General features: G+C 44.2%; 1 protein-coding gene across 4 annotated transcripts in view; it reads left to right on the plus strand.

Moving 5' to 3' along the window:
• LOC146063924 (amine sulfotransferase-like) overlaps window positions 1-14,178 on the plus strand; it is a 76,596-nt gene that overhangs the window by 47,381 nt on the left and 15,037 nt on the right. For all 4 annotated transcript variants that reach the window (XM_083176843.1, XM_083176844.1, XM_083176842.1 and 1 more), the window contains one exon: window positions 10,947-11,041. In XM_083176843.1, the coding sequence (XP_083032969.1) occupies window positions 10,947-11,041 (95 nt within the window). The remainder of the gene's footprint in view (window positions 1-10,946; window positions 11,042-14,178) is intronic.

The following is a 14,178-nucleotide window of genomic DNA, read 5'->3' on the forward strand; positions in this document are numbered from 1 at the left end:
TTTACTATTGGATATACAAATTTGGGGACAACAAAATAAGCAAAAGCAATAAACTTTCCCTAGATAAATAATGAGCAAAAACATGAAATGTTATTTACAAAAACATATAAGGAGGACATGCCAAAATAAATGATTATAAGATCAGTATACCTGTTATTATATGTAGCTTACTATAGTACAGTATATTAAATATAAATTAATTAAAACAAAAATTCCACGTCATTTAGCAATGCTTTGCAAATCTCTCTGAATTGTAATAATCATCCATAGATAATGTGCAGACAAATTCTTTTTTTTTTTTAATGTTTTTATTAGTTCCGAAACATACAGTATAAAAATATGGACGCAAATTAACATCAAGATTATGATGCTAAAAAGGGTACTTGTGTCGTTTCACGACGCCAGCATGGGCGCGCGCTACTTCCGTGTTCTGCGCTCAGCAAACTTTCGAAAATAACTAAATAAACTCCATGCCAGCGTGGATAGTTCATACCCCCACTATCCACATTGGCATGGAGTTGATTTTAGATAGCTACACAAGTACCCTAAAAAGTTATTACAATACAGAACAAATACAACTTAATTTACAGTACACTAATAAAGTACTAAAGAGAGAAGAAGAAAATACTTTTTATAGACACAGGCAAAATAGTAGTATGTTTCAAAACATCACTTTTCTCAATTTTCCACCTCGGCATCTAGAACTCTGTACCCGGGAATTACCGGGGCAGAGCAGAAATGTAAAGGTCATAAAATCTTACTAACATTTAGGTTTAATGATAACAAATAGATGGCAAAATGCGAAAATACCATGTAGAGACAAGAAACCATAATATACTATGGCATGGAACCTTTGATAAACTTATGAGCTTTAAACAATAGAACATTGTATTTGTTGAGTCACCTTGGCCTATAACTTTATATAGACACCAGAGATGACAATTGGGCCACCGGTTAATATATATAACTTAACAGAAAGTATCAGTGGGTGTGGGAAAGCATCCGCTAACCAAAATGGAGTAGATGGCGGAAACTGTGTAAGGATTTTAATGTGTCCCCATAACATTATAGACACATATTGGAGAAAAAGATGTGTGTCCTTAAGAACAGATGGTTAGGCATTAAGGGACCACTTTATGTAACAGTACCAAAAAGGCCGCTAAAAAAATATAAGGTGTGATTTGTGATAGTTGGACTTTCCTCTATGAACCCTGAGGGTAAATGAAAGATTACATTGTTGGGATCTATAAAACAGGATTTGTAGATGCTGCGTGCCTTCCAGTGGTCTACATCCAGTGCAGCCGCTCCTGACCCACTATGTGGGTCCCAGTTGTCTACTGGGTGAGAATCAGAAATCGTAGCCAAATGGAATAGTGTGACACTGTAATGAAATGTTGGGACATAAACAGGCACAGTAGCCCCAGAGATATGTGTAATATTTTATATCCCATAGGGATCTATTGAAAGGGACAAGAAGAAAAGTTATATATATATTAGGTACATATATATGCGGGTGCCTTAACCTAAAGGACTGATATAAGGGGCATAAAAAAGGTCAAGGCTGACAGCCTAAATGACTATTGCCGATTACTTTAACATCTCTAATTATGAAAGCATTTGAAAGATTGGTCCTCGTCCATATTAAGAAAAGCATTACATCTGGCTTCGACCCCTTTCAGTTTGCCTATAATGCAAACAGATCCACGGATGATGCGGTGCTTATCTTATTACATAAAATTCTTGCCCATCTTGAATTAAAGGGATCATCCATTCGGATTCTATTCGTAGAATATAGTTCAGCTTTAAATACGGTAGTTCCATCATCGTTAGTGAGCAAACTTTCTAGTATTGGTTTAAGCGGGTCTATGTGTAGATGGATTCTGGACTTCTTATCCAATAGGCCACAGGTCGTCAGGATGAAAGACCAGGTATCTGGTGAATTGATAGTCAACACAGGGGTCCCCCAGGGGTGCGTTTTGAGCCCCCTGTTGTACTCACTGTTCACCCATGATTGTCTTTCAAGCTCCAATTCTGTTCAAATTGTCAAATTTGCAGATGATATTGCTATACTGGGTCTTATTGTCAATGACAATGAGTCAAATTATAGGCTGGAAGTATCCAGATTGGAGTCATGGAGTAGGGACAATTGCTTGATCTTGAACATAAATAAGACCAAAGAAATGATTGTAGATTTCAGAAAATCAAACAAGAATGCATACTGCCAACTGGTTTTAAATGGTCAACAAGTGGAGACGGTGGATTCTTTTAAATTCTTGGGTGTAAACATTTTCTTAGGAAGCTACGCTTGGCTGGTATGTGTAGGAGATCCCTGGTGAACTTTTACACAAGTGTCATTGAGAGTGTTCTTACCTATGGTGTTGTGGCATGGTTTGGACCCTGCTCTGCTGCTGACCGTAAATCTCTTCAGAGGGTAGAATCAGTTGCAAGCAAAATAATCAGGGTTGCCTTACCAAGCATACAACATATATTTTGGAGATCGGCTTCTCTCAAAGACAAATAGTATCTTGAGGGACCCTTCTCACCCTACTCCCTTCAAGCAAGCGATACCGTTCAGTCTTGGGTAAAATTAACGATATGGAGAGAGTTTTTTTCTGATGGCAATCCGCACTTTAAATACTTAGTGTCAACTGTGAACCATGCACAATCCCATACTCCAGTGTCCCTAAAACCCCCCTTGGATGGAAAATGGACTGCCCCATCCACTTGTGCTTTGGACTCCCTTTCCATGTTAAATAAAGTTGGGCAGAAGAAGAGAGGAGAGAGGCGCGAAAGGGCAGGAAGGAGGAAGTGAAGGGAGAGCCTGAAGGAGGGGACCAGAGGAGCTGAGCAGCTGTGTGCAGCGTGAGAGACAGACGGTGCAGCGGGAAGCGAGAGGAGAAGCGCAACCCTGCTGAGACCCAGGGCCGGCTCTACCACTAGGCAGCGTTAGGCAGTTGCCTAGGGCGCCAGGTTCTAGGGGGCGCCACCAAGTCTGCCTATCAAAAAACCAATGATGTCTGTGACGAACCTTGTTGTACTTAATGCAGGTGACGGCTGTGGAACTTCTAAGACCTCACCTCCATACTTTCTCTTGAGGCATACTTCCTTATGTTGCTGCCCTCCCTTCATGTACTATGTTATGAGTGGCAAAGGGAAGGGTGCTGGGGGCCTCCAGGCAAAGCAGGGGTCTTTTCCACCTTCCTGGGGGGCTTGGTAGACCACTCAGTTTTTGCGAGGCTCCCTGCCATTCTAGAATGTTAGGCAGGTATGCATTAAAGGGTTGAAAAATGGTTATTGGTGGCAGTTTGGGGGGAGGGGGTGGGGGCGGCAGTGGGTTGAAGTTTTGCCTAGGGTGCAGAGAAGCCATACACCGGCCCTGCTGAGACCGGAGCAGGACCCGAGGCTGCGGGTGCCGAGAGTGGAGTGCTGGAAGTGCGACTGGCGGACGGCATTGCAAGCAGGGCGTGGAGCAGCAACACGGCAACAGCAGGCAGCTGGGACCAGAGAAGGAAAACTGCTGGATCTGAGTACGGCTGAGGTGGTAAGCAGCAAAGACGAAAGTGGGTGAGAGAGCTGGTGTGTCTGGGGCAGGACCGCAGCTGGGACAGTAAACTGCCTGAGACCAGGGAGAAGGCAGGCTGTGAGTTCACTGGTTGTGGTAGCCTGATGAACAACCCCCCTTTTTTCAGGGATGCCAGGGGCAGCCAGCATATTCCCCTCCTATAGAACAGCCTACCACCCAGCAAATATAGCCCCAAGTGGGACGGAGACAGAGCACACTTCAAGCTGGCTCTTATGTGCCCACCCCAATCTCATTCTAGAGAATTATATTTATAGACTGTGATGCTGTATGCTTAGTGAACCCTAAAGGGAGAAGAGAATGCAACCTGTGACCAAAGTTAATAAACCGGACCATTGTGACCCTATGGATTACAAATGCTCCTTTAGGACCTCCATTTGGAAGAAGAGAACTTACCTCTAGAGATGCTGTAGTCTGCCTAGACCCAGTTGGGGCAGTTGAATTGCCCTCTCTAAGGATCTGTTTGAATATACAAAAGAAGGGACACTTTGGGTTAATGACTGACAGTGATATCACTCCAGGAACAACAAGTGCACTATAAAAACATTCATTATTGTGCAATAATATCTAATATTATCTGTTTATCGTTATCTATGCCATAAGGATTATCGGTACTTGTGTACCCGCCAAGTATAAACCTGAACCCGAAGAGAGGCGAGCGCAGCGAGCCCGCGAGGGGCGGCGGTACGCGTCCTATGACCTTTTCATACCCCCACTATCCACGTCGGCGTGGAGATGATTTTATAAAGTGTGGTGAGCGCAGCGAGGGGATGCGGATACCTTCACAGGTATCCGCGTCCCCTCGCGGGCTTCACAGGTATCCGCGTCCCCTCGCGGGGCGCGCTGCGCACGCCACGCTTCGGGCTCGCTGGCTCGCTAAACTTTATAAAATCAACTCCACCCCGACGTGGATAGTGGGGGTATGAAAAGGTTGTAGGACACGTACTGACGCCCCTCGCGGGCTCGCTGCGCTCGCCACGCTTCGGGTTCAGGTTTATACTTGGGGGGTGGTGTTGGGGTGCATTTAAGCATTGTAAGCACCCATTAAGGTGCTTATACAATTTAATATCGTATATGGGTCAAAATCCCATCGCATGCCATCGGGTGTATGGCATGCGATGCGATAAAAAATCAGGCGACTAATTATCGTGGGCGCCGTGCTATACCCCTAAGGATTATCTGTTTATCTTTATCCATACACTAGTAACTATACGTGTTGCTCTGATTTGTACAAATGTGCAGGGGAGAATTTAGGGGTCAGGCCGCCCCTAGGCACAACATTTTTGGTCGCGCCCCCACCCCCCCCCCCCCCCATTTTAAAATATTTGTATTAAAAGAAAACACAATAGATAAACTGCATAATAAGAAGAAGAAGAAGAAGAAGAAGAAGAAGAAGAAGAAGAAGAAGAAGAAGAAGAAGAAGAAGAAGAAGAAGAATATAATATTAATATAACCAATATTACCCTCCTGCTGTCACTAACTAAGGCCTTTATTCAGATCTGATCGCAGTACAAATTTGTTTGGAAAATGGGCAAAACCATGTGCACAGCAGGTGGGGCAGATGTAACATGTGCAGAGAGAGAGTTAGATTTGGGTGAGTTATTTTGTTTCTGTGCAGGGTAAATACTGACTGCTTTATTTTTACACTGCAATTTAGATTTCAGTTTCAACACACCCCACCCAAAGTTAACTTTCTCTGCACATGTTACATCTGCCCCAACTGCAGTGCACATGGTTTTGCCCATTTTACAAACAAATTTGTACTGCAATCAGATCTGAATAAGGGCCTAAGAGAGCTCTCTATGTACAAGGGGAAGAAAGTGACTCTGCTGCAGTTCTACGCCTCTCCTTCCCTCACACCCTCCTTCCTTTGTCAGCCCAACTCCTCTCCTTACCTCCCTCACTCATCCTATGTACCTCTCCCTCCCTCTGTCTGAAATACACATCTCATTCCCTCCCTCTCTCTCTCTCACTCACTCACTCTATGGGGTATATTCAATGACTTTTGCGTGCTGTGACAGCGAGCAGTGATGCCTGCTTGCTGTCACAGCTCGCAGGGTCAGTATTCAACTCACCCCCTGCACATGCCATTTCCACGTCGCTGGGTTTTTGCAGTGAGGGTGAAACAACATGTGCGTCCACTAAAACAACGAGACTCGCGGCTAAATGCAGTGTGCTCCCTGTATTAGCCTCAAGCCTCACTGTTTGGGGGAATCCTCACTGTCATCTGACAGCAAGGGTTCCCCTGGAATATTGAAAAGGATGAGCAGCCAGCGCATGTGTTAAACAGTCGCTTGCCGGTCACATTGAATACGGGCCTATGTACCTCTCTCTGATAAATATATATATATATATATCTCCTTCCCTCACTCACCCCATGTAGCTCTCCCTCTCCTTGATAGCCATGTATCTCTCCACCCCTCCCCTCTCATACTATGTACCTCTCCCTCTCTGACAGCCATATACCTATCCAACCCTCCCTCTATCCTTCTGTCTGACAGCCATATATCACTCCATCTCTGACCTGATGCACCTACCCCTCTCTCTTTTTCTCTCTGACAGCCCTACTCATCTATTCCCTTACTATGTGACCCTATGTACCTCTTACTTATCAATACAGCACCTTTCACTAGACTGTACCTTACTTCCTGCAGAGGGACTGCCTGGGCTGTATACATGAAGGACAGAAGGGTTTGGCAGCACAGGATGGTGGAAGAGGTGCTGTGCAGAAGCTCCGTGCCCAGTGCCTGTCATTCGTTTTCATGAGGCGGAGGGGGGGGGGGGGGGGGTTGTGCGGAGCGACAATGGAAGTCCAATACCCGGTATTTACATGCCGGGCTCCTCCAGTGATGGCTAGGGCGGCGGGCGCATGTTTGCAGGCACTGGCTGGGTGCTGTGTTTTCAGCTACAATATATACAGTATGTTGGGCTCGAAAGCTCCCCTGTGGGAGAAAGGAGGATGGTGGGGCAGCGGGTGCTCACTGCTCAGTCCCAAGTGTCAGCAGCGGGGGCCCACCGCACAAGCCCCAGAGTTTGGTGCACCTGTACCACTGCCGTGGACATGGCGCGCAGCACTGCTTCTGTCTCACACCTGCCGCCAGAGTCCAAATCAGCAGCAAGTCGGACAGTAACCACGTCGGACAGTAACCAGGCATCCCCAGATTCAATTCCATGCAAACTAAAGTGGGTACTCTTTACCTAGAACGGCGCCCATCGCGGTGATCGCGACATCGCGGGCAGCACATAAACGTCCGCGACGCGATGCCCGCGATCACCGCGATTTTCCCATAGGAAACAATGTTAAAAAGTCAGATTGATCGCGATTTTGCATTCAATGCCTCAATGCCCGCGATTTTACCATAGGAATCAATGTTAAATGGGCTACAGAGCCCAAATAGGCTCAATTAACCCTTAAATGTCACCCCAATTTTTTTACGCCACCCCACGATCCACGCAAACCCGAAGCGTGGCGAGCGCAGCGAGCCCGCGAGGGGCGGCGGTACGCGTCCTCCGACCTTTTCATGCCCTACTATCCACGTCGGCGTGGAGTTGAGAATAGAATAGTGTGGCGAGCGCAGCGAGCCACCGAGCCCGAAGCGTGGCGAGCGCAGCGAGCCCCGCGAGGGGACGCGGATACCTTCACAGTTATACGTGTCCCCTCGCGGACTTCACAGGTGTCCGTGGCGACGCGGACACCTGTGAAGCCCGCGAAGGGACGCGTTTACCTGTGAAGGTATCCGCGTCCCCTCGCGGGGCTCGCTGCGCTCGCCACGCTTCGGGCTCGGTGGCTCGCTGCGCTCGCCACACTATTCTATTCTCAACTCCACGCCGACGTGGATAGTAGGGCATGAAAAGGTCGGAGGACGCGTACCGCCGCCCCTCGCGGGCTCGCTGCGCTCGCCACGCTTCGGGTTGGCGTGGATCGTGGGGTGGCGTCCAAAAATTGGGGGGACATTTAAGGGTTAATTGGGGCTATTTGGGCTCTGTAGCCCATTTAACATTGATTCCTATGGGAAAATCGCGGGCATTGAGGCATTTTACAGTAAAATCGCGGTCAATCAGGCTTTTTAACATTGTTCTCTATGGGAAAATCGCGGTAATCGCGGGTACCCGATTTTGATGTACCCGCGATTTACCCGCGATGCCCGCGATTACCGCGATTTTTTACCCCCGACGCCCGCGATTCTGATCGCGGGCGCCGTTCTAGGTAAAGAGTACCCTAAAGTGTTAACCCTTTGATCAATACATGGTTTGCTGCATCAATTCGCAACAAAGAGGAAGGAAAAGTGCAGGCCAGGAGAACAATACTGGTAAGAAAGAACCATAGATACTAACCTGTGGTTACCACATATGTGTGGAAGCAACAGACTCCGTTTGAAACTAGTATTAATTGGCTCACCAATTTCGAGGTCACTTTGTGATGGAACTGGTGTACCCAAATAGGGAGATAAATCCTCCGAAGGAACAGTGTCATGGTCAAAGAGAGACATAATGTGATTACATTTATTGTCTATATAAGGTATCAAAATCTTTGTTAACTCTATCGCCAACTGAGTAACGATACCTTTGGTGTCGGACATTACATACATTGACATTACCCCTAGTGGAATAAAAGGGAGCTAGAATAATGGAAAAATGTCTCCAATTGAGTGAGGATTGAGTGACCAAAGTACAGTAGACTATCACACAGAGAACACTATACAAACGCGTTTATAAAACAATGAATAGGAGAAAGAAAATTAACAAACTACTTTAGAATAGCCTCGATGTCCTGTGAACCACAGTTAATTATGATAAATGAAGCAGGAGGAGCTGTTTGACTTGCCCCAGCTTTATTACAGTTCAGCTTGCAGTGGGAAAAAAGTAAGCAGTAGTTAATGCTGATAGTCTGCAATAGCAGGGTATGAGACTTCTAGACGTTAGCCAGTTACCCAGTAACAGCAGTAGCTCTTTACTCAGCAGCACTATAGGCAGATCATCAAAGTTCAGCAGTTTCACATGGAGGGCTCCAGCTGCTCCCTCACAGAGATCTGGCAGAACATGCAGGGAGCAGAGAAGGATGAGAACCAGTCAGCTGTGAGAATGAGCAAAAGTGGGAAGGACACTCTGCCTTGCGCGGAAAGTGCTGAGACCTGGAGAGCAGGGATTAAGCAACAGTACCTTGTGTTCTGCAGCCGCAGTGCAGTGACAGTCCAGACACAAAACTGTGGATTATACTCACCGATAATTCCTTTTCTTCCTAGAGATCCCATGACAGCCAAGACCTTGGGATTTTATCCCTCACCCCTTTAGTTGGACAGGTTATTTTTTTCTTAGGACCTCCCCCTTCTGGTATAAATCCATGCTCTTCCCTTTCTCCCTTGTCTTTTTGAGTGTCTCTTTCTCTCTGGTCCTAGAAAAAAACACAACATCAAGGGAAAGAAAAAAACTAATGGCTGCCATGGGATCTCTAGGAAGAAAAGGAATTATCAGTAAATATAATCCATAGTTTTGTTCTACGATCCCCATGGCAGCAAAGACCTTGGGATAAATACCACAGCAAGAAGAGGAAGGGAACATATGCTACAAGAAACCTTTTTTTTTCTTTTTTTTTTTTTTTTTTTTTTTTATCTGCAAGAACACCTTGGAGGACATGATCCCAAAAATAGGGATTTGAAACATTTAGAGCATAATTTTTTTAGAATGTGCGCATTGAAGACCAGGTGGCTGCACCACATATGTCCTTGATCGAGGCTTGAGCCTTCCCAGCCCATGAAGTTGCCATAGCCTAAGTGGAGTGTGCCTTTACAATTCTTGGTACCTCCTTTCCATCTTGTTTGTATGCGAATACAATCAATTCTCAAATCCATCTAGCCATCGTTTGCTTGGAGGGAGCCAATCTCTTTCTCACACCTTCTAGCACTTTAAAAAGATTTTTTGCTCTTCTGACCTCTTTAACTCTGTCCAAGTAGATCGTGATACATCTCACTAAATCTAACTTATGCCATTCTTCTTCCTTCTCGTCCCTTGACTTTGGATAGAAGGCTGGTAACATAATTTCCTGATTAAGATGAAATGAGCTGACCACTTTTGGTAGAAAATCAGGATGACTTCGAACAATAATTCCATCAGAAAAAAATATATATACAGGGCTTGAATTTCACTTATTCTAAAAAAAAACAAAAAAACTTACTAGGACCTTTTTTAAATGAATTAAACATATTTCCAAGGTAGATGTACAGGTGTACAGGGGCAGCATGTGCATTTCTGACTTGTTTACACTCTACTGTATTTGCCCATTGAGGGCATTTGCAGTGAGGCTGAGTTGCCGGTTCCCATCATAGGTGCCCATGTTAAATTCATAACCTGGGCTTCTATGGAACCCTGTAGAGCCAATCAGGTATGGAACTCCCCCGGAGTCACAGGGAAGAGCTGCAAGAGTCAACACTCTTGCGGATCCTCAGTCTGGCTGGATACGGGCAATTGGTTTCTTTTTTTTTACACCCGGGACGCTACATGGAATAAAGATGGCGTGATCTACGCCAGATGGGATAATATAATTTTTTTTAACAAGTACCCATTGTGGATTTCCACTGGAGAAGAAAACATGCCTACGATGGACCCTATAGGTAAGGATGTACCCCCCGTATTTTGAGAACCAGGACCAGGCCAAGAGCCTGATGCTGGTTATAGAAATACAGGGGGACCCCAGCTTTTTTTCTCCCCTGCATTTCTGCAACCAGGACCGGCTCAGTGAGCCCAGTGCTGGATTTAGCCAGGTTGGGGGACCGCACACCGTTTTTTGGTTCAATTTCTATTTTTCTTTACACAGAGAAGCATCTCACTGATCTGACTGATTTATGTGATGCTGGTGGGTCCTATGTATTTGGTTGCCAGATACGAATGAGATCACCATCGGAAAATACGAATTCTGAGAATATGGCTGCTTAATACTGTAAATTATCCGAATTCTCAGGTCGTATTTTCTGCCAATTGCTGCCGATCCCATTTTTACCCGCTTCTATACGGGATTGGCCATAATCGGCCTCCTTAGTAAATCACCCCCAATGACTTTTATAGATATAGCAGTCGCAGCAGCTTATTTTCTCTTTTTCAATTAGAAAAAATCTCATGCCATAAGATTTATTTGTATTTCGACTTAAATGAACAAGCCTTTGTTTTATCTTAATGTAGTGAATTCCACCCAATTGTAAATAGTGTGTTTTAAGTATTTTTTTGATTGTTACAATGGCTAATGCTTAGTGAAATAAAACGAATGGCCTTATAATCCTTATTTGTTTACATTTTCAAGTGACATTTCATTTATTTTATAGTTTTCTGTTAAGCAAGAGCAGTCCGTTTACTCTTTGTTTGTCCTTTTTGGCAGTAATTGGTGGCTCCTGGTTTGATCATGTCAGGGGCTGGCACACCCACAAGGAGGAATTTAACTGTCTATTTTTATCATATGAGGAGATGATCCAGGTAAGAAACTGTGTGACAATTATCAAGGGTGTCATATATGGGATTATGGGTTTGGAAATAAAGGCCGCAATAAGTAACTGTGCAGTATGGCTAGACGATCGGTGGGCCTAAGCTTTATGAGCTGGAATGTTAGAGGCCTCAACAATAAGTATAAAAGAACCCTGGTCATGTCCCAGATACGTAAATATGAGGCGGATGTTATCCTTCTATCTGAAACACATCTTTATGGGGAAAAGGTTAAGGCATTAAAAAAGCCATGGATAGGATCTATGTATCATTCAGTTTTTACGCAAAATGCTAGAGGAGTGGCAGTAATGGTAAAAAAATCAGTGAACTTTAGGGCGGAAAAGAGTATGATAGACCCCAGGGGTAGGTACGTGTTTATAAAAGCTATTATAAATTATAAACCCATATATATCTTGGCAGTATACATTCCGCCCCCGTACAACAATGAGGTCTTACATGACCTATATAAATTTACAACAGAACATCCGGAAATCCCAGCTATATGTATGGGCGATTTTAATAATGTTATGTGTAAAAAAAGTGATAGATGGAAAGAGACGGGTGTGAATATGTCATCTACTGATAGGACCCTCCCAACGGCTTTTTCAAAGCTAGTTGGAGAAATGGGGCTGTTAGATATATGGCGGATAAGGAACCCAGGGGTACAAAAATTTTCTTGCTATTCACCCACACATAAAACCTTTTCAAGGATAGATTTAGCTCTGATTTCTCCTATATTAGCCCCAGTGGTTAAGGAAGTAAAATATTTGCCACAAGGAATTTCAGATCACTCTCCTATTTTATTAAAAGTAGACCTGAATGCTGATCAAGGTGAGGTGGCTTGGAAATTAAACCCCTACTGGTTGGAATTGATGGGATCGGAAGGAAGTTTAGTGTCTGAATGGGAAGGGTATATGGAGGATAATAGGTTATACCAGGATATTGGCATTAAGCATGACACATTAAAAGCAGTTATGCGTGGAACATTTATAAAAAAGATTACAGAGATTAAAAGAAAAAGTAAGGAGGAGGAAACTCAATTAGAAAATAGATACCAGCAAAAAGAAGTAGAATATGTAAATGCAGGTACAATTAATGCCAGAATACAACTACTAGATGCAAAACAGGAATTGCTAGAATATTTATATAATAAATCTAAGAGACAGATCCAATTTTCTAAACAAAGGCATTATTTCCAATCAGATATAGGGGGTAGTCAACTAGCATTTCTGGCCAGGAATGAAAACAATAAAAACTTAATATCTAGCATAAGGAATGAACAGGGAGAAATATGCTATACAGCATCGGAAATGGTGGAAGTTTTCCAGAAATACTTCATAGCGCTGTACGACTCCGGAGAAACAGTGGATAAAAAACAGCTGGAGGAATATTTAGGCCGGGTCCCCATGCATCCTCTTCTAGAAGAGGATGCCCGGAGGCTTGAGGCACCATTCACAACAGAGGAAGTGAGTGGGGCCATCTCCACACTCCCCGCCTCTAAGGCCCCAGGTAGAGATGGAATACCATCGGAAGTTTACAAAAGATATCGTGACTTCTTTGTTCCATACCTCACAGAACTGTTTAATACATTATTAGCATGGGGTTCACTACCTGTTTCCATGACAGAGGCTCTAATTATTTTAATACCTAAAAAAGATAAAGATCCGGAATCTCCGGAGTCATACAGGCCCATTTCTCTACTAAATGTAGATGTTAAAATCCTGGCCAGATTGTTAGCTACCAGACTTAACCAGGTTATAGAGACCATAATACATCCAGACCAATCTGGATTTATGCCTGGAAAAACAACGGCCCAGAATTTGCGGCGTCTGTATTACCATCTCCAGAGGGATCGGAACCGAGCGTCGGGGGCCGTGGTTGTGTCTCTGGACGCGGCCAAGGCTTTCGACACTGTACAGTGGAATTATATGTGGGCAGTTCTTCAGAAATTAGCATTTGGGCCCCATTTTATCAAGTGGATACAGATGCTCTATGCTGCACCGATAGCAAGGGTGTCGGTAAATGGGCATACCTCTAACCGGTTTAATTTGAGGAGGGGCACGCGACAAGGGTGCCCACTCTCTCCAGCCCTTTTTGCGTTAGCAATTGAACCACTGGCATGCCTAATACGCCAGGACCCAGCAATTAGAGGTATTCAAATCGGGGAGCAAGAAGATACTATAGCTCTATATGCGGACGATATATTGCTGTTCTTGCAGGATTCAGAGGATTCGCTAAGACAAATGCTTAAAGTAGTAGATGGGTTTGGTGAATTCTCGGGGTTGCGTATAAATTGGGAGAAATCCAGTATATTACCAATATCAGGAGAGATTCCAGAAGAACAGCAATGTATTCAGCCGCTAAAATGGGCCACACAGATCAAATATCTAGGTATTTGGATATCCCCCGACCCCCAGCGTTATGTAGATCTTAATGTGCACCCCGTGACAGAGGGATTCAAAGAGCGAATGCACACGTGGAAAAAATTACCAATAACACTTACTGGGCGCTTGAATATATTTAAAATGGTGACCCAGCCAAAGTATCTTTATGTATGGCAAAATGCTCCAATTTACATCCCTAAAACTGTTTTTTCAGCAATAGAGAAGTTGATAACTTCTTTCCTATGGAAAGAAAAATCCCCGCGTATAGCAATAAAAACTCTATACAATCCTAAAGAACAGGGCGGGCTGGCTCTTCCAAATTTAAGGAATTATTATTTAGCATCTCAGTTATCGCATCTGGCTGCATGGGTTAGTAACGCAACTGATCCGTTGCTAAGGGCCTATCTTAGTGAACAACTGGGAACATGGGACTCACCAATGTTATTTCTGACGTCTGGTAATTCTGCAAATAAATTACCTCCTATCCTTAAACAAGCAATATTGGTATGGAGACAGTTTCAGTTATCCTTGGAATGGTCAGGGTTGGAGACTGAATCCCCGCTCTGGTTCAATAAAAAATATCCAGAATTAGAGAAACTGTCCCGTGACAATATTTGGTCTCAAAAAGGCATAGTTGCTTTAGGGCAGTTATACGAGGATGGAAGATTAAAGACCTTCCAGCAGCTAAAAAATGAATATGGGTTAACTAATCAACAATTTTTCAGGTATTTACAATTACGCCATGCA

This window comes from Crinia signifera, chromosome 3 (assembly GCF_055691185.1).
Source record: "Crinia signifera chromosome 3, ASM5569118v1, whole genome shotgun sequence".
NCBI lineage: Eukaryota > Metazoa > Chordata > Amphibia > Anura > Myobatrachidae > Crinia > Crinia signifera.